Source organism: Xenopus laevis, chromosome 9_10L (genome assembly GCF_017654675.1).
Source record: "Xenopus laevis strain J_2021 chromosome 9_10L, Xenopus_laevis_v10.1, whole genome shotgun sequence".
Classification (NCBI taxonomy): domain Eukaryota; kingdom Metazoa; phylum Chordata; class Amphibia; order Anura; family Pipidae; genus Xenopus; species Xenopus laevis.
The window spans coordinates 101,683,445-101,704,614 of record NC_054387.1 but is presented as its reverse complement, the minus strand read 5'-3'; the positions used below and the strand labels follow the sequence as shown (position 1 = coordinate 101,704,614).

The following is a 21,170-nucleotide window of genomic DNA, read 5'->3' as shown; positions in this document are numbered from 1 at the left end:
TGCTCCGCCAGTCATAAAAAATGCTAACATACATACAGATAGGACTGCATACATGTGAAGAAAATCATAGGTACTTACGAAGGAACATATCTTGCAATTATCTGGAGTGCTCTATGACACGTGTTGAATGTTGAAATGATGTCTAGAATAAAACGTTACATAAATAATATGGCACAGATAAGTATTCAAATCATGCTGCTTCTTAATCTCTGTTGCTCAAAGTTTGTGGTAGCAGACAAGCAATCAATGCCTTGGTCAAAGATGTTTACAGTCTAATGTGACACACATAGCCTACCAGCTGCAGGATACTTTGACTTTTATAATCTTATAATAGTAAATCTTCAGCACACTACTTACAATATTATGGTGCAGATTTATTAAGGGTCGAGTTGTGTTTTTCATGAAAAATTCATGTTTTCAAGGTGATTTTTCAGTCAAAAATCTATTTCTTTCGGCTTAAAAAAAACTAAAATTTCTGGGGGGTTTTGTAACAAAAAACGAACATTTTCGAGATTTATTATTCCCCGATCTGGAAATAGCTCAAATCTGAAAATACACCATCTAAAAACTTTCAGATAAAAGTCAATGGCATAGATCCCTTAAACCATTTGCAGATTGTCACATGATGTTTGAGGTTTTTTCGGTGGGTTTTGCTTGAAAACTCAATTAATTTGAGTTTTTGGGTTATTAACCCCCGAACTCGGTGATTAGGGTTTTTCCCATTCAAGTTTTTTCTTAAATAAAAAAAAAATACATTCAGTTGTGAGTTCATTAGAGGTTTTAAAAAGCTCATATAACTCTAAAACTTGACCTTTGATAAATAACTACCTATGTGCTGCAGTCAATCCCCAGGCTGCTTTCATACCACAACATCCAGATATAGTTCATAGAGGGAAGCAGCACACCTTCTGGTATTGTGGAGATTGTCTTTAGGTAATTTGTTACAGTAGATGTGTATCATAAATAATCATCATGGTGCCGTTATTCCCTCTATGAACAATACTACAACTACTAACCATGACGAAAAAAGAGTTCTAGTATACGGTGACTCTGGGTGCAAAGAAATGTGTTATCTAATGCAACTAATATATGAGCTTGAACTTGCATTTAACCAGATTTGCAAACTTTTTTTTGCCAAACCAGAAATCCAACTGCAAATATGGTAATTGAATGCTGGATTACAGAACTAATACTTTCTACTTTTTCGCTGCTTCAGGGCCTAGTTTTAAGTATACATAATACAGTTTTCATTTTCAAATAAAGGTATAGGATCTATTATCCAGAATGCTCAGGCCCAGGGTTTTCTAGATATGGAATTTCCGTAATATGGATCTCCATAATTTAAATCTGCTAAAAAATCATTTAAACATTAAATAAACTGGGTAGGGTTGGGTTGCCTCCAATAATGATTAATTATCGCTTAGTTGGGATAAAGAACAAGCTGGTGTTTTATTATTACAGAGAAAAAGCGAAATAATTTTTAAAATGTAAAATTATTTGAATAAAATGTAGTCTAAGGGAGATTGCCTTCCCATAATTCTGAGCTTTCTGGATAAAGGGTTTCCAGATAATGGATCCCATACCTGTACATGCAATAACATTAAATTAACGAGCTGGGTAGTATTAAGGTTTGCTAACCTTCGCTTTCATCGTCGGAATCCGAAATATCCACATCACCTTCTCTTATGATAACTCGAGCTATCAGGAGAAAAATATACAATTTGTTTAAAAATAGTTGGCGACATTAGCCAATAAGCTTTGTTTTTAGAGGAGAAAAACCACTGAAGTGGATTTTGACACTTTTTTTTTATATATTCTTTATTTTTCCATTTTTTCTTTTTTAGAAATATACAACATGTAAAAGAATAACATCATTTTACATTGCATGTATAATTTCAATGTTATTTCTACCTTAACTTGTGGGTGTAGAGAAAGAAGGAAATGTTGGGAGGTAGAGTAGAGAAAGATAGGGGGGTAGGTGAGGGAGAATGTTGCCCATCCTATTGTATTTTTCATTTTGGTTAAGCGCCTTGTTTTTTATCTTTTGTGGTTGTACAAATTCTGCATGATATCTGTTGATCTGACATTGTTGTTATCTCTTATTCACGGAGCTTCCGGTGTTATAGCTTTTTTGTACTCTTTATATATTGTCCACGCTGCCCATGTAGCTATATATTGCTCCTGTGTTCCATTTGCATATGAAATCAGTTCCTCCATTCTCCTCATTGCTTCTATTTCCTTTATCCATTCTCCCACTAAGGGGGGGTTTTCTCGATTTCCAGAGCCTCGGTATAACTACCCTTGCTGCCTATAGTGCAAATCTTATGATGCCTTTTTTAGCTTTCTTTATGGGTCCTGGTATCATGGATAGTAACACTGTTTCTGGAGCTGCAGGTAAGTCTACTCCTAGGGCTTGTTTCAGATGTTTAAAGATCTGTTCCCAGAACGGTCTTATATGGGTGCATGACCATCAAATATGGAGTGGGGCACCGACTTCTTTATTGCATCGCCAACACTGGTCTGTGGTTGCGGGATAGATTATATTTAATTTGGATGGACAGAGGTACCATCTTGTGAGGATTTTGAAATCGGTCTCCTCACTTTTGTTGCTATGCTCATCTTATGTGTGAGAGTATATGCCTTTTGCCAGTCGTCTGTGAAGGAGCATCCAATTTCTTTTCTCCATTTTGTGGTGTATGTGGGTAGTGTTTTGAACTTCATTTTGGCCCCTATTGATACTGTACGTGTCGGTGGAGTATTAGCTTGTATAAGAGTCTCAAAGGGTGTGGCAGTATTTATTGTAATCTCTCCTTTCAGTGCTCCGGTGTACCAGTGTGTGAGTTGAGCATATTGGTAGCTATGCATTGGCTTTAAGTCTCGCATCGGAGCTATTTTGTTTAGAGGGATTACTCCTTTCTCATTGAACACCTCATATGCTCTTATACAGTTCCCCTCTGTCCTATTTAGGAAGTGTCTAGTTGACACTTTTTTTTTAATTGAAACAAAAACTGCAAGCAAAAGTCTCCTGTGGGGACCTTTGAGAGATATATATTATAGTTCAACAACAGCTTTAAAATTAGATGGCATAATAAAAGCACCCAACAAAATTTACCAGGCACAATGTGTGAGATAATCATGATCAGGCAAGATCTCAGATATACAGTCTGAGCTGATACAAGGTTCCCTAAAAAGGACAAATATTCCTCTACAACATTCTTGCTTCTGTTCAGCCATGGTAATTTCTACAAGAGAAAAGATAAAAAAAAGAAGGATTCCTTTAATTTTACACTCCATTAATTCAGCCCTAATTTATGTACACACACCAGAAAACACAACATCTTTGTTGTATTCAGGTTGAAAAAATGAACTTAAATCTTCTGAAAGCTTGCTGTGATAATCTTAGTTACCACTTGTTTGTTATTTTTCTTATTCTATTTCTTGCCCTGTGACTGGCTAACACAGTACAACACCACCTTTTTAAATTATCTAAACAAACTAAGGTTGACACAGCCTCTGCAGGGTACAAACTTACATATGACATTTCTACAACTGTTTATGCATCATGTGCTGGATTTAAAGGGGTAGTTCACCTTCCAAACACTTTTTTCAATTACTTTCCATTATTTATTTTTTATAAGTTTAAAGTTGAATGTTCCTGTCTCTTGTGTTTATCTGGCAGTTCAGTAATTCTAATGCAGACTCTAAACTGTTACAATTTTGCAACATTTAGTTGCTACATTTCTCAGCAGCATCTCTGGAGTATTAGCAACTATTGTATCAATTGTAACATCTGTCTTTAATGAAACCCAGAAATTCTGCTCAGCAGGGACAAAGATAAGAAATGTATCCACTAAATGTATCTATTTGGAACAGTTTACAGGGTCGGCGACGTCCCTCCCAGAGCTGCTTCAGAACGTGAAAAATGTCAATTGAATATTAGAAAAACGGTCACACATGGAAAATAGAAAGTCATTTAAAAAAAGTCTTTATTCCTGGTGATCTATCTTAAAACAACTAGTTGTTTGATGGCGAACCACCCCTTTGGGGGGAGATGGGAAGAAGAAAAAAAAAAAGATAAAAAAATATTCATGCAAAATGTGAAAGTTTATGATGTCTAGGTCTAATGCGACTATAATTTATTTATAAAATCACAGGATATTCTGCAGCCCTTGATCTTTATTGGAAACAAAACCAGTCTATTGGGTTTATTCAATTTATACATTATTTTCTAGTAGACTTAAAATATAATAACCAAATTGCAGAAAGAGTCATTATCTGGAAAGCACCAGGTCCAGAGCATTCTGGATAACAGGTCCCATACCTGTAATTGCTTAAAATAGACTCTATTGAAGATAACCTTTCAGTAGTTCAGAGCTTTCTGTATAATGAGTTTCCGGATGAAAGATCTCATACCTGAATCAGTTAATGTAGCTTAGTGCTTACATTTCACAGTATTCAAGGTCTAATGAATGGCTTTATGAATGGTGCAGGAAATCTCCCAGTACCAGGCACCTGAGACCACACAGTACACCAATACAGAAAACAAAGTAGAATTTAAAAAAATAAACTCACCAATACAATGCTGACAAGCTGCTCATAATCTTTTGTCAGGTAGGTAACGCAAGAGCGAAATTCATGCAACCAGTTTAAAATCTGCACATCCTGAAAATGCAAACGGGAAAACATGACACCCTGGTAGCTAAAAATGATATTCTACAGTCCATGCTGAAGGCAGCTAAACAAAAAAGTTTTTTTTTACATTCAATTCATTCATTCAAGGGACAAAAAAAATCAGATCAGTCTAATTTAGCCCATAATCTGAGTGGTCAAATCAGGAAAACCTGCTCATTTGCCAAAATGTAATGTATTTTGTAAATAGAATTAAAAAACTGTGCAATTAGCATTGTCATTTTGATTGATTCCCCTTTCTCTTTCTTCTAAATATAAAATGATATCTAGTTGATAGGCTCACTGACACCAGTATCAGAAATCAAACAGATTGAGACTTTTACTGCAAACAATTCTTAAACTAGGAGTCGGATGTTCAACATTCAAGCATTGGGTGGCTACTAAAGTCTCCAACACCTGCAACCCTACAACAGTTAAAATGTAATGGAGATTGTGTTGTAATCAAACTATCTGCATCATTCCAAAAGTTATATGTAGTTTGGAATATTTAAAAGGTATACCTTAATTTCTGGATCTGATAACTGATGCTTCAAAAGCTCAAAGTCAGTGACATCACCCTGAAAAAAAATAAGCAAAGGTTAAAAGAGTTCTCCAACGCATCCCCTAAACAATTCACTCGAATGAGGCACCAAATACAGGTAATAGAACACTGGCTCTCTAAATCTGTACAACCACAGCTCTCGGGATTTTAGATGTTGAATAAAACTGTAGCTGCAGAAAAAATGATGCCTGCAAAAGCTTTTTAAATATTGTGTCCCGCAGATGTTGCAGAAATACTACTCCCAAAGAGACACAGGTCGGGCATACAGGAGGTAATTTCCTTTATATATAACATTAGTTAGGTAAAGTAGAACTTTGGCCTATATTAGCCTATTTTATTATTTACGCAAGTTCCATTCCTAAACATTAACTTACGCAATAATGGATAATTACCTTTGAATACTTGATCAAGACTTCTGTCACTTTTCCACCAAATCGGACAGTTTTTTTAGGTGGAGAGTTGAAAAAATCATCGCTTTCTGACAGCATCTTTAAATCTGCAATGAAAATGAGAAATTTAAAACTAAAAAGGAAAATACACATTATGTGAAGGCATAGATGATGTTTTGCTGATCACTGTTAGACCTGAATAAATGATATATGCTGGTTTACATGTTATTCTATGTATCCATTTACAACATAAATCTGGAAAATAGATAAACTTTAAATGAAAAAATAAAAAGGAAAATACATAAGTTACAAATTAACTGTGGATAAAGTAGCCCCTACTGAAATTTAGAATATCAATAGACTTCTAATATGTTTATAATACACAATGTCATATATATATATATATAGTGAATAAAGTACCCCCTTTTGTAAAATATAAGGATATTATAAGTTACCGAGGAGTTTCATGACCATATAAAAACACGAGGCCGAAGGCCGAGTGTTTTTATACAGGTCAGGAAACTCCGAGGTAACTTCTAATATCCTCATATTTTACAACTGGGGGTACTTTATTTATTATAATACACAAGTTTCGGTGAGTCATGTGACAGAAATGACATCAGAACTCACCGTTTATAACTGATGACATCAGAACTCACCGTTTATAAGGATATAATCTACAGGATATTCATGGCTTTTGTGTATTATATATATATATACACACACTATAAATCACAGTAGGTAGAGGTACAATATTCCATCTGGTGGAACGCTGACCACCATCCCTTACTCAGTGCATAGCATGTGATCCACCATTACAGTCCCCCCCGCATGTACACTGCATGCGTTAAAGTGAAAGGGAGACCCGCGGGTGACAGAGGCAGGGAAGGCCCTGTATGTATGAGTTGTGGGAAGCCATAGTTATGCCTCTTTACCACTCTGTGTGGATGGCATGGGAGGACAGTTATTTCACTATAACCATTCCCCTCATCTTCCCCATTCCCTTACCCTGTTCCTGCTTTTTCACATCTCTGTACCCCCACACTGTTCCCCCTGTGCCTGTTCTCTTTTTTCCTCAAAGTCCTCTCCCTACCCATGTCTAGGGTTGCCACCTTTTCTGGAAAAAAATTCCGGCCTTGCTATATATTTATCTTTTTTCCCTATTAATAACATTGGGATTAGCCATCATTTTTACCGGCCAGGCTAGTAAAATACCGGCTAGGTGGCAACACTACCCATGTCCCTTTCTTGTGGTTTTTCTAAGGCAGCAGTGACTTCTTTAAACATGGACCTGCACTATATCTATTCTGGGAAATGTCAGCAGGGGCTGCTATAAGATGCCATAAATATCACTAATTATTGGGCTCGTGGAGGGGTGTTTGGGCCAGGGCATTCCCATATACCTCTGTTCAGGACCGCGATCAGGGGGGCACAGGGGGTATGAGTGTAACGGTCCCGGGCCTGAAGGGGGGCCTGGCAGTGCTGAACTTTTGAAAGAGCCCCCATTGACAGCGCCGAAGCCATGCAGCCTCCTTCTGGAAGCGGCGAAAAGACCCGAAGTCACGAAAACAGACGAAATTGAAGTCCGGAAGTGTCGAAAAGACCCGAAATCACGAAAGGAGGCAAAGTTGAAGTCCTAAAGCCATGAGTTCAATTCTACTCAACATCAATTTGTGTTTTTTCTTTTTTTTTTCTTTTTTATCCCGCCACCAATGTTTTTTTAAAAAAATATTTTTTTTTTAACTTTTAAGGGGGGCCCTGGCGCCATTGACTTTTTTAAAAGATATACTTTGGGGCCCCAATTTTTTTCTAACTTGTAAGGGGGGCCCTGGTCACCAATAGCTTTTTATAACTTGTGTGTGGGGGTTACCTTTTTGAGCGCTGATGTCTGTGTGGTCTTTTAAATGTGATGTAGAGTGGGCGGGATCTGGGGCAGTGCTTGGGGGCCCAGAAAATTTGGTTGTAAGGGGCCCTGTGATTTCTAATGGCGACCCTGCCTCTGTTACATTTCTGGTGAGCAGGTGTCTGGGTGGGAGGGATAAATTCCTTTCAGAATATGGTGGGTGCAGCAGGGCCGTTGAGAGTTAGCAGTGGCAGCAGCAAGGGGTGGGGGCAGAGGGATGCTGACATTAGAAATTACTAGACACACCAAGAATAGTTTGCCTCTGTAGGTAATAAACATTGCAGTCTTGGGTCAGTATGTGCTGTTTACATAGTGCATAAAGTACCCCCTCTATAAAATAAGGATATTATAAATTACTGAGGAGTTTCATGACCATATAAAAGCACGAGGCCAAAGGTCATGGAACTCCGAGCTAACTTCTAATATCCTCATATTTTGCAACTGGGGGTATTTTATTATAATACACAAATTTCAGTGAGTCATGTGACAGAAATGACATCAGAACTCACCGTTTATAACTGATGACATCAGAACTCACCGTTTATAAGGATATAATTTACGAGATATTCATGGCTTTTGTGCATTATATGAATATAATTAACAGCTGGTGCCACAGGTAAATGGACATGATCTTTAGGACACCACGTGACTCATTTAATCCTGTACATCACAAAAAAAAAACGAGGTACGTTCTACGTAGTGTTAACACCACTGACAAAAACCCAAAATACATTGCAAACTGGTGTCTTTTAATCGCCCCGCTCCCCCAAACCCCTAAAAAAATTAGAATCGCGTTATGGTTGTTTTCTGCTAAACGATGTCATACCGTGCAAACTCTGTATAGAACAACACGCGTTCCCGGATCGCAGTTTATAAGTCCGGCTCCTTGCTTCCTGCACGCCTGCTCGCCGAGAGTTTCCTCAAACAGTCTCGCGAGATGCGCCGGTGACGTCACGGCTACGGATTACAGAATAGGTCTGTGGCGCTAGCTGAGAAGAGCGCACAGTTTACTGGAACGGGCGGACTTTACGTTCTCTATTCGTAGCTCCTACATGTTCCGGGGCAAAGTAAAAACATAAGATAACGTGAATGGGAACATGACTAGATGCTACTGGGCCAAAAGCAAAATCATTTTAGGGTCCCCAACATATTTAAAGGTTGTCGTGTTTACCACTATATCTAAATTTAAATTGGTCGCTAATTAGGGTCTCATCATGGGCCCCTATACCTCCTGCAGCGGCTGCTCCTCTGTAGTTTTACCCCTGAACACATTCTTGCTGATCTTCACTCATTCTTTTGGTGCTACTGTCAGAAGGTTGATTTAATATACAAAAATCATCTGCAGTGAGACCCCACTGTGCCCATCACCCACTCCCTGGAATGAAGTTTCACTCCGGCTCACAACAGCTTACTAAGTACCTTACAAGCGAGTTACTTTCCCAAGGTTCCCAACTGCAAGTGAGGAATTTAAAGGAGACATTAAGTGTAAAAAATCAGAATGTACCAGTGTTATACTCATTTAGATATAGAAGAATTGTGCTTGAAAAAGTAGTGTTTCGGGCTGATTTATTGAATATTTCTGCAAAACCCCTAATAATCCCTCCCTTCTCTTCCACTTCCTGAATTCCTAGGCTGTTCAGGGGAGCTGGTGGCTCACTACACTATTGGACAGGAACCAATCAGCAGCTAGCAGGACCTGATAGGGAACTGAAGCCTGCCTGTGCTTGTGTGACTGTAGGGCTGTGATTGGGTTTCCCCCTCCTACTGTGCTTTTGTAGGGACCGTTAGGACACACCCACCTCTCTTTTCAAACACAGACAGGCGCCAGAGAACATCTATAAGGAGCTCCAATAAAGGGACTATTTTTAAAGATATTAATTTTTAGCACCATGTAAAATCAAAACCATATATTACTCATAATTGCCTACAAAATTTGGGTTTTTTAATTTATCCAATATGTCTCCTTTAATAATGTTATCTAGGCTGGGAGGAGGATGCCATATGCAACATCCACATTGGTGATGCCAGAAGCATAGTCCATGAACCCTCAGTTGATCAGCAGAGGGCCCACAGGTTACATGATGTTTTAAGTGTGTGAACTACAAGTACCATTGAAATCCAACAAAAAACATATTAATATAAGAGCACTTTTATATTAATTTCAAATTTAGGGTATACTGCATGTCCCCTTTAATCCTATGTCTGCAATTCTCTCCAATGTGTTGCATTGTTCTGACAGAATCAGATTTATCACCAGGGACATTCTGTATGTAATCTTTAGCATAAGATACTCATACCAAGGTACTTGACATTGTGAAAAATAAAGCACGGTGTATACCAGAAGTTTATCTCAGAACAAACCAGTGTGGTTTTGCCAATTTGCCTCAGAGGGGGAAAAAATTCCTTCCAGACTCCAAAATGGCAATCAGATTAGTCCCTGGATCAACTTGTACTATGAGCTATCTCCCATAACCCTGTATTCCCTCACTTGCTAAAAAGCCATCCAACCCCTTCTTAAAGCTATCTAATGTATCAGTCTGTACAACTGATTGAGGGAGACAATTCCACATCTTCACAGCTCTCACTGTAAAAAACCCAAAAAAACCCTTCCGAATATTTAGGCGGAGCCTCTTTTCTTCTAATCGGAATGGGTGACCTTGTGTCAGTTGGAAAGACCTACTGGTAAATAAAGCATTAGAGAGATTATTATATGATCCCCTTCAGGCCCAGACTGGCAATCTGTGGGTTTTGGCAAATGCCAGAGGGGCGGCTATAGGGTGCCATAGAAAGTCAGTATTTAGTGGGATGGTGGGGGCTGTTTGGGCCACTGTGTACATGAAATGCTAGGGCCGATTTAGACCCTCAATCCAGAAGTGATCCCCTTATTTATTTATACATAGTTATCATATCCCCCTTAAGTGCCTCTTCTCCAGAGTGAACATCCCCAATTTGGCCAGTCTTTCCTCATAGCTAAGATTTTCCTTTTACCAGCTTAGTTGCCCTTCTCTGTACCCTCTCTAATACAATAATGTCCTGTTTGAGTGATGGAGACCAAAACTGTACGGCATATTCTAGATGGGGCCTTACAAGTGCTCTATACAGTGGAAGAATGACCCCCTCCTCCCGTGACTCTATGCCCCTTTTAATACAGCTCAAGACCTTATTTGCCCTTGATGCTGCTGACTGGCATTGCTTGCTACAGCCAAGTTTATCATCTACAAGGACTCCAAGGTCCTTTTCCATTATGGATTTGCCTAGTGCAGTCCCATTAAGGGTATAAGTGGCTTGGATATTCTTACATCCCAGGTGCATCACTTTACATTTATCAACATTGAATCTCATTTGCCACTTAGCTGCCCAGATTGTCAGTTTGTCAAGATCCTTTTGCAAGGATGCCACATTCTGAGTGAGTGGCTGGATTGTTGTTCCTTGCAATTACCTACTTTTACCAAATCTCTTATTGGGTTTACATGCTTTGCAATCATTGTTTTTACTTCTACAACCTTTATCAATGGGTGCTTCTATGTCCGACACTCTCAGCCCCACAATCCATGTTTTTGTGACTCTCCCATGGCTCTCTGCATGTTCTTGGATATCACTTCGAAATTCTGACAATATAGCTGCTGTCTGCCCTGACAATGACGTCATATTGCATCCCGCAGCCAAGCTTTCGTTACAACACCTAATGCTCACTCTACCTCATTCATTTACAATGAATTGCCTACCTGAGCATAGCAATATGATTAACATCTGCCCTAACTATTATGATCTCATAAAGTATCAGTTTTAAAAAAGGTACTGCACCTTCTCTCTTCTGAAGTGGGCAGCTTATGTTTTGCATGGTAGCATTATGAGCTGCATTTCCCCCAAAACATGTGCCTTCTGGAAAGACATTCCCTCAATAAACTAATAAAGGGTTTTAAACAAATGCCTGCCTTATGAATATGTTACTCTTATTTAATACAAAAATTCTGACAGATTAGAATGCATCTGCTAAAATTATTGAAGGGACTGAAGTTTGTTTTGTAAGTTGATGTTTGGCCCATGCACTAAAATAAAACTTGTTCCAAAGTACTACTAGACAATGGTGAAAGATTAATAGCAGTTATTTATATAACTATACAGGCAAAACGTTGTCACAAGTCAGATTGCAGGTTTCACGCAAAATGCGTCTCTCAATACAGCATGAAGAGTACAACATTTGTTTTATATTCATTTATAAAATTAATTCATTTTATCAAAGATAAAAAAAAAACAGAAATAAGCTGTTTATTAATAATGGTCCAGAGAGGCAGTCTTCAATGTTTTAAGAGATGAACCACATCTCCCATCACAACAGAAGCAGTTAGGCAACAGCTGGAGCAATGGCGCTTTCTTTAGTGGAGAACCATGGAGCCAGTATTGTAGGAGATTGTTAAGCAGACTGTGGTACCTTCATTTTCTTCTTCGGTTTTAGTTTCGGTGTCTGGGGAGCCTTTTTGGCCGACTTGGAGAGTTTAATTATAGGCTTCAAAGCTGCTTTAGGAGTCTTTTTAATGTCATCTTTTTCAGGCTTTGTCACTTGTCCTATGTTTTTTTTGGGCGTTTTGAGCCTTTTCTGCTTAGTTGGTGTTTCCAAAACGTCAACTTCTTTTTTTGTACTGACTTTGCGCTTCTGTCCACCAGCCTTTGGTGTTGAGCTAACATTTTTCTTGGTCATTTCATGTATTTCTTCCTTTGCTTCCACTTTGGATGGTCTCTTTTTGCTGGTGCGGATTGTCTGTAAAATATTAGAAATGCTGTATGATTAGGTAATAGTGCAGGATTGCTAAGTGTTACACTTAAAGGGATACTGTCGTGGGAAAAACATTTTTTTTTTTCCAAAATGAATCAGTTAATAGTGCTGCTCCAGCAGAATTCTGCACTGAAATCCATTTCTCAAAAGAGCAAACACATTTTTTTTATATTCAATTTTGACATGGGGCTAGACATATTGTCAATTTCCCTGCTGCCCCAAGTCATGTGATTTCAGAGCAGAATTCTGCTGTAGCACTATTAACTGATGCGTTTTGAAAAAAAAACATGTTTTCCGATGACAGGATCCCTTTAAGGATTAGCCCAAGAGCCCTATCTCTGAATAAGTGTATTAACAGTGTTTCTTCAGCCTTTCATTTTCCTGCCCTGTTTATCAGTTCCAAATTACTGACTCAATGGAAGCAGGGCTATATTTACCATAGAGGCACCCAAGGGCCCACGCCTAGTGGGGAAAAATCAGATGGCTAGCTGGAAGAAAAAAAAGCCCCCAGGATGCCGCTTGAAATTTGTGGCTTAATTCAATCACAGTTGGATTTAGGGGGAGGGGGTGCAGCTGGCTCTCCTGTGATCATTGTAAGTGCAGTACAGTAGGACGATCGGTGCGTGTGATGATTGCCAAAAGAAAGGTGGTAGGCTGACTCAATGGAAGAAGGGCTGTATTTAGGGATGCACCGAATCCAGGATTCGGTTCGGGATTCGTCCTTTTTCAGCAGGATTCGGATTCGGCCGAATCTTTCTGACCGGCCGAACCGAATCCTAATTTGCATATGTAAATTAGGGGCAGGGAGGGAAATCACGTGACTTTTTGTCACAAAACAAGGAAGAAAAAAATGATTTCCCCTTCCCATCCCTAATTTGCATATGCAAATTAGGGTTCGGATTCGGCCGAAATCTTTTGCAAAGGATTCGGGGGTTCGGCCGAATCCAAAAAAGTGGATTCGGTGCATCCCTAGCTGTATTTACCATAGAGGCACCCAAGGGCCTATGCCTAGTGCGGAAAAAAAATGGAGCAGCCTAAAATTTGTGGAACCAAAGCAGGTAGGAAAGGGTTCAGAGAACCTACATTATTAAGTGATTTTTCAAGCTATATTATCATCCATTCCTACGGGCCTCCATAAGGATATGTGTAGACAAGTAAATTGCACGAGAATGGGCTGACCTGATGCAATCAACCATCATTGTATATGATCAAATGCCATTAGCATCCAATTACTGAACTGTGCAACATTGTTGGGACAAGAAATAAAGAAATATTTGTACTGTACGGTACACATTCATGTACGTCAACGAGTAAACCCCAATATTTACCTTTATTTCTTCTTCCTTTGTAGGCAGCTGGATAGGGGCTAACTTTGGAATCTTTTCCTCCACATCATCAGGCTCACTCTTTTCTGCGGAAGAGGATTTGCCTTCATCCAGAATAGTTGCATCAGATGTTACCCCAGAGTCTGGTGATTTTGACTTGGCTTTTTTATTAGCTTTCTTTTCCTTGTTTGTTTTTTCTTTCTTCAATACCAGCAGTGAGAAAATGAAAATTAATGTTTCCAAGTTTTAAGAGTTCACTTAAAATCAATGCCTAGTGTGATGTAGTAAGTGTAAAAGGCACAATTTGAATATGGACACAGAATAGCAAGATTACATAATACTTGTGTTGTAAACTCATAATGAATGAAAATCATTTTTTTCAAGCAACTTTTCAATATATATTTGTTTTTTAAACATGCTCTATTGTTAAGTTTTTTGCAAATGTATTTGGTACTAAAAGCAGTAGGTCTGTTTCTTGATATTCTCAGCACTGCTGATTGTGGCTACTGAAGCAATACAGTAGAATCCAACTGATTAATAAAGTAACATGCAAGGCACGGTGTAGGAAATTGGGTCTTGGCTGAAAAGTGTCTTCTACTACATTGTTTCAATAGTCAGAATCAGCAGTGAATGCCCGTTGTCATCGGCTCATGAACTGTTTGTTCCCCTGCTCTGCTCACTGTTCATATGAGGAGAGAAGTCAGCCTTTTGACACAGATTATAACAGATTATTAGTTCCCAATCCCAGACAAAATTTAGATCATTTGGGAAATGTCATATCATTCACATAAAAAACAACTTACTTTATTCTTTGTTTTTTTTAATGAGAGGTTGAGCTCGTGAAGATTAGCGGGAGAAGAATTAAAGATGGGCAGGGACACGGATGTCTGAGTTTTTAAGTGAAGTATTTTAACATTCTTCCATTTCTGTATGAGGAAAAAAAAATACTATGTATGTGAGCATTATCCTAAAGCATCCATCTAAAAACTTTCATAAACATGTATATACAGTAATTCTGCAACATTATGTTTTAACATTATATTTTAAAACCTTTTTTAAATAAAAAAATATCATTACCAGCTAGGTCTTAAGGTGGCCATACACGGAGAGATCCGCTCGTTTGGCGATGCTGCCAAACGAGCGGATCTCTCTTCGATATGCCCACCTTGAGGTGGGCAATATCAGGTTGATCCTAGGGCCCAACGATCGGATCCTAACGAATGGGAACGGGCGGTCAGATCACGGGACCACATCAACGAACAGTTGCGGCCGCTATCCGACGGGATTTTTAGTCCCATCCGATCGAGATCTGGCCGACTTTCGGCCAGATCTCGATCGGGGAAGCCCGTCGGGGGGCCCCATACACGGGCCAATAAGCTGCCGACTCGGTCTTTCGGCAGCTTTTATCTGCAGCTTTTATCGGCCCGTGTATGGCCAACTTAATGCATAGAGGGCAAAACAACAATAGAACAATCATGCACCAGAGTTGTATATGTTCTCGCCCTGTCCTGCCAACCAGAACTAAATTCTTGAGTGAAAGGAGAAGCTTTAGTGTCTGTCTGAGAAGTCCTGCCAGCATTTAGTTTTGAGGATGGGGGAAGGTACATTTCTAAAAGTTTTACGGCTGCATATTTTACAAGAGTGGATTAGAGTGCATGCCAAATTGTGTGGCTTGGGGAGAGCTTTTCAACTGGTCATAAAAATGTGTCTTGACCGCTATATTGCAGCATTAGCATATTTTGATAATGTGCACCAATATGTCTGTGACATTAGACTGAAAGCGGACAAGCACACAAGCTAGGGGAGTAAGAGCTAATAATCATTGCATAGACTCTGTGGAACATAAGGGAAGCTTGGGAGCACTCTGCTCACCTCCTTCATCTATAGAACCAGCTGACAAAATTATATACTGAAAGATAATGGGGCATGGCTAATTTCTAGGCAGGAGCCTTAGAAAGATGTCACTGGCCCTGTGCAAAAAACAATGCACAGATGTAGAAATTGCATAGAAACAGGGGTATACTATAGCTGAGTGGAAGGAGTTTTTACTCAAATGTCCTGTCTCCTTGTAGTTCAAGTTATACCCCACTGTTCCTGTGTGCCCAAGGAGATATCGGAGAAAACTGTGTCGTTTCATTCATGGGAAAGTTCTGCGATAGCAAAGACATTTTCACATTTTTTTTTCAAAATTTTAGGAAAAAGAAGAATAAGACAAATACCCCTGCACCAATATCTAATTAAAATAAAACATACCATCGGCAGTTTCTCTGCAAGGACTTTTGCAACAGCAACAGCATTCTCAACAATATCACCAACCTTCATGTCAGTGTGACCAACACGGATGGAACTGCAAAAGGAGAGGTTCTTGGATCATTATCTCAGTAAAAATCCACATACATGTACTACTGCCCTGCTACACAAACAGTAACAAAATTCCATGGAGATCAAGAACTAAAACCATGCACAAGAGCTGTGTGTGATAATGGGTATGTGTTAATATAGTGCCCTTTGTATGAAACACCAGCAGTGTTCCATACATATATATATCTGTGTGCATGCGAGTCAAGCTTAACGTGAGGTTAGGAGGGTATACTGCAGACAGAAGACACAGGGCATCAATGACAAACCATCTATCTTTTGCACTGTCCCTCTCCGTTAATGAGCCCTCAAAAATGTTTCTAGCTTGAGCCCAAGATAAAAGGTATAAGCCTAAAGGTGGCCATACACAGGCACTGTTTATGCAGTACGCATCCTGGCAGCCTGTATCCCCATAGTTGTGACCCAATTGTTTGGGCCTAGGGCCAAACGATCAGGTCAGCCCCATGTTGTCCACCTCAAGGTGGGCATGTAGAGGGAAAGATCTGCTTGTTTGCCTCACCAAATTAGTGGATCTATAAAATGTATGACCACTGTTACATTTATTCGCCAGCACACTTTACATTCCTTAAACATCTTTAGAAAGATTTTATATCCCTTCCTCATTTAAACATTTCCCAATCCCCCTTAATTTGCTTTTGACGTTTTGCACAAAGAGCCTCATATAATCTGATTATATCCTATGGATTACTTTTTTCCTTTCACCACAAACTTGGTTGCCTTCTAAATATATTGTACTAACCAGCATTAAACACCCAAAACACGAAACTTACTAGCAACAGCCCTTGTTATTTATATGAAGCTGGGTTCCTTGGACAAAGCGATTTAGCACTGCTGCCAGATGATTTGATTTCAAGTTAACAGACTGGGGTTCCCTAGAAAGAAAAATACATATTTGTACTAAAAATGAATGCAAAGGGGCAATTTACTTTTCTCTGTCCACACAAATTTCATCCACAACTGCAAGTAGATGTTCACAAGTGCAAAGCAGAAGGGTGCTTAACCAAATGCCAATAAATTACACCAAGTGCTCCAAACTATATCAAAGATATTAAACAGTTAAATATAGCACTATTTCCTACAATAGAAGTTGAGCACATTCCTATGAGCTACTTAAGAACTCCCTGATGCTTAAAGGAACAGTAACACCAAAAAAATTTAAGTGTTGAAAATATAATTTACTGTTGCCCTGCACTGGTACAATTGGCGTGTTTTCTTCGGAAAGACTACCATAGTTTATATAAATAAGCAGCTGTGTAGTCATGGGGCAGCCATTCAAAGCCAAAAAGAGAACAGGATACACATCAGATAAGAGATGAGCTCTGTGTATCCTGTGCCTGAATGGCTGCTCCCATGGCTACACAGCAGCTTGTTTATATACATTATAGTTGTGCTTCTGAAGCAAACATGCGAATTGTACCAGTGCAGTGCAACAGTACATTATTTGACATTCCTTTAAAACACTTGTTTTTTTGGTGTTACTGTTCCTTTAAGGGCTAAACTTCATTGGAAATTTGGATCAGATTTTGTGGATCAGACTTTATCTACTTTACAATCCCTAGCATTTAAAGGGTTTGAAAGAAGTCTAATATAACAATTTATGATATTAAAAAAAATTATAGCAATAATATTACCAGAAATATATCACTTAAAAAAAGTATTTTAGGTTGTAGTGCAAGTCATCTTACCTTTTAGCTTTGTAAAAATGTTTCCCCAGGAGGGACGGCAAGAATCGGCGGATCCTGGCATCAGAAAGGAACAGATCAAAACTGGCCAGCAAACGACGCTTTGCTTCATAAGGTTTATATTCCTTTTTCAGTCTTTTGAGAGCAATGACCTGGAGAGGAAAAGGAGCCATAGCATCCAATAAATACATTCCTCACAAACCACAATTAAATAGCTTAATTTAATGAAAACATAAGAGAGCACTTTTGATTTGCAGTTAAATAGATCAGCTAATATTAGACGTGCCAGTGAACGGACTAGGGTTCGCTAAGCTGCTGTGAGCTAAACTGTGCAGTCTATAGCTGCATGATAGCTGTAACCTTCATTCCTGGCTATTCCATACAAATTCTTACATTCTGCTCTCCAGCAGGTCTGGACAATAATTCAAAGTGGTCCTGGCAGCCCAATAGTGACTGTCTATGGCATCCTACAGATTACCAGTGCTGGCCTGTGCTCCACCCTCAGTCTTCTTGTGTTGCTTCTTACAATTTGAGCTTTATCATTGTAGCTCCTTTTACAAACAAATCTCAAAACCAAGTTTAAACAGCACACAAAACTGCTTTACCTACTACAGCTGACCTACTAGTGAACAGCAAAAGAAATATAGTTATGCACTTAGGATGTTTAGTAGGCATTAATCCTGCACCCAACAGTGTCTCCATGATATTTTATGATCACAGAATGGCAAGCTATTCCACTACTTTGCAGTATTCCATTTTAGAAAATCCTTACTCTTACACTGCTGTGTTGTTAAGGGCTCCACCATCTGCTTTTCGTTCCTGACTGCTGAGGCATTTGTGTACAAACTACCTAGCAGTTTCAGGACTAAGGTAAAGGGGGTGGGTTACATGCCTCTACTTTGTGCAGCAATCGGAATTAACTAACTTGTTTTGCGTCAATACACACTGAAATCAATGGCAAAACTCAGCTAGCCCAGTTATACGTTCCCCAAAACCACAAACAAACCCAAATAAGGATGAGAATCAGTGATCAAAACTAAGTGTGCAATATATTTGTACATATGAACATGCTCAGCACTAAACATCACTGAATTTTCTACACTCATACCGGGTCTGTAAGCCAACATAAAATAGAGAGTTGTTTAGAGCAGAGACCTCCTGCATTGACTTCATGTTCACCGTTTAGCCCCAAATATGATTGCTCATCATCACTCCATATATTACCTAAAAGGAGACTCTTGTTTGTGCTTACCCTGGTTTTAAACCATTATTAAGCATTTTTTAAACCATTAAGTGGGGGTGAATACAACTGTGACCACAAAATTCATAAAGACAAATACTAGAGGTGTTCTGCACTCAACCCATTATCAATGTATAAAAAGGGCAACTATGTTTTTGAGTTTTAACCTTGAAAGCAAGTATGTTTCAGGTAAATCTTAGTCCCTGTGTCAATGTATAATGAATCAGTAGAATTCTTAATGAATCAGATGAAGGTTGAGTACAGGACTGGTCAGCTTAAATATTTGGAAATATATAAACAAACAATCCCTCTTTTGTTTAAAGGGGTAGCTCAAGGCACACAATGTCTCAATGTCCTTAATATATTGGTAATGGGATAAAATGGTTGTAATGTTATAATAAGCAAAAAGTACAGAAATTTGCAAATGGCATTTCCACGTTCTACCTACCTCATTTATTTGTTTTATTCCATGCTGAGCAAGTAATTTTTTGTAGAACTTCTCAGTCTGTTCAGATGTCATGTTAGGCTCATCTCTTGTAAAAAGGCAAACATCACACACTTCAGGTCGTATGGCATGAGGAAGGGGGCTGCAGGATAGCACACAAAAATCAAATATAATTAGCATTTCACACAACCCCGACTAATTTAGCTGTAAGAGCTAAACATGATGTGTAAGTAGCGACTGATACCTTTCCATTTACTTACCTTTCTAGAGGAATAAAATTTAGGCGGCCGAGGGCAGGTTTGGAAACATTAACAATGCATTTTTATAAATATTTTTTGCAACAAGTGTTCAATCAAAAAGAAATAGCAAACAATTTCTTTATGTTTTTCTTATTTGTGAGTTTCCCTGACCCGTGGGCTTTTGACAGTTAAAAACAAAACACTAGAAGCAGGCAATGACTTACAGCCCTACAGTCATACTGGATTTCTACATTTTCTCTTGGAGATCAGGTTCTGCTGGAATACCACATATGTGGAACTACCCAAATAATAACATCTAAAGGAGACGTATAGGATAAATTAAAAACCCCTAATTTTGTAGGCAATTACAAGTAATATATGGTGTTGCTTTTACATGGTGCTAAAAAATTTATATCTTTAAAAATAGACCCTTATCCTTATAGACGTTCTCTGGTCCCTGTTTTAAATGAGGGGTGGGTGTGTCCTAACAGTCCCTGCCAGAAGCACAGTAGGAGGAGGACAGCCAATCACAGCCCTGCAGTCACACAAGCACAGACAGGCTTCAGTTTCCTATCAGGTCCTGCTAGCTGCTGATTGGTTCCTGTCCTACAGTGTGCTTAGAGCCGCCGGCTCCCCTGTACAGCCTGGGAATTCAGGGAGCAGGAAGTGGAAGAGAAGGGAGGGATTATTAGGGTTTTTGCAGAAATATTCAATAAATCAGCCTGAAACACTACTTTTTTAAGCACAATTCTTCTGTATCTAAATGAGTATAACGCACTGGTACGTTCTTATTTTTTTACACAATTAGGTCTCCTTTAAAGACACAGAAACACAGATGACAAATGCAGAGAAAAGCAACTCACATTCTGATAGCTTGTTCACGTGGGGGAATTCGCCACACTGTTAACATCATAGATATACGGTCGTGCTCATTCAAGAGTAAAGAATTGGCATCGCCTTTATTTTTCTGATATGCCAGAAGGGCCTGCACTGCTTTCTTTACCTATAAATGTAATGAGTGCAAGAAAATGTGTTAAACAACTGGGGGGGTTGTGTTGGCATCTGCTTTCCCTTTTTTTCTGCTTAAACTTTCCATGGGCATCTGTAATTATTGGGCTCTACTACTGCAGTCCTTACCAGCTCTCACGCAATGGTGGATTCTGGTAGTAATAGTAACTGCTACAATACAACAGTTAACAAGGGACATATGGGCAGACAGGCGTATCACGATCTAGTTGTTCCTATATCGACCAGATTCCTTTTACCTGCGCACTATCCAACTCGTGTCCCCCGGTTTCCGCCATCTTGCCGCTAACACGTGTGCTACAGCAGTGCAGTGCGCATGCCCAAGACAGACATTTCTCTTTAAACAAGCAAAACTTTATTAGTAACAAAAAAACCACAAAGGCTTTGCCAATGGAAGCAGAAGTTCATACGCTGGATTCCAATCCAGGGTGTTCTGCGTTGCCTATTCAACAGCAGCTGCAGGTCGATATAGCCAAGGACAACACTCTATGAGATTTCGTTCTCTTGCTACAGTGTCGTGCTACCATATGAAGTATTT

At 39.1% G+C, this 21,170-nt stretch overlaps 2 protein-coding genes across 8 annotated transcripts in view; both read right to left on the bottom strand.

The window, feature by feature from the left end:
• The window catches only part of rrn3.L (RRN3 homolog, RNA polymerase I transcription factor L homeolog), a 30,005-nt gene extending 21,477 nt beyond the window's left edge, over nt 1-8,528 (bottom strand). The window contains exons 1-7 of one of the 4 annotated variants that reach the window (XR_005963984.1): nt 8,349-8,528; nt 5,623-5,726; nt 5,190-5,246; nt 4,573-4,662; nt 3,113-3,242; nt 1,639-1,698; nt 79-142 (exon numbers count right to left, since the gene is read on the bottom strand). Coding sequence is in view for 3 of the 4 variants with exons in the window: in XM_018234291.2 (XP_018089780.1) it covers nt 79-142; nt 1,639-1,698; nt 3,113-3,242; nt 4,573-4,662; nt 5,190-5,246; nt 5,623-5,726; nt 8,061-8,106 (551 nt within the window). In the remaining variant the exon portion in view is untranslated. 4 annotated transcript variants of the gene reach the window in all.
• Nucleotides 8,529-11,610: 3,082 nt separating this feature from the next.
• Nucleotides 11,611-21,033, bottom strand: rsl1d1.L (ribosomal L1 domain containing 1 L homeolog). 4 transcript variants are annotated; one of them, NM_001114795.1, is given in 9 exon segments: nt 11,611-12,281; nt 13,625-13,822; nt 14,425-14,547; nt 15,875-15,968; nt 16,771-16,872; nt 17,686-17,834; nt 19,371-19,509; nt 20,470-20,609; nt 20,872-20,968. In NM_001114795.1, coding segments are annotated over 8 exon segments (957 nt in total). In that variant the 5' UTR covers nt 20,911-20,968; the 3' UTR covers nt 11,611-12,281; nt 13,625-13,651.
• Between the last annotated feature and the right edge of the window lie 137 nt (nt 21,034-21,170).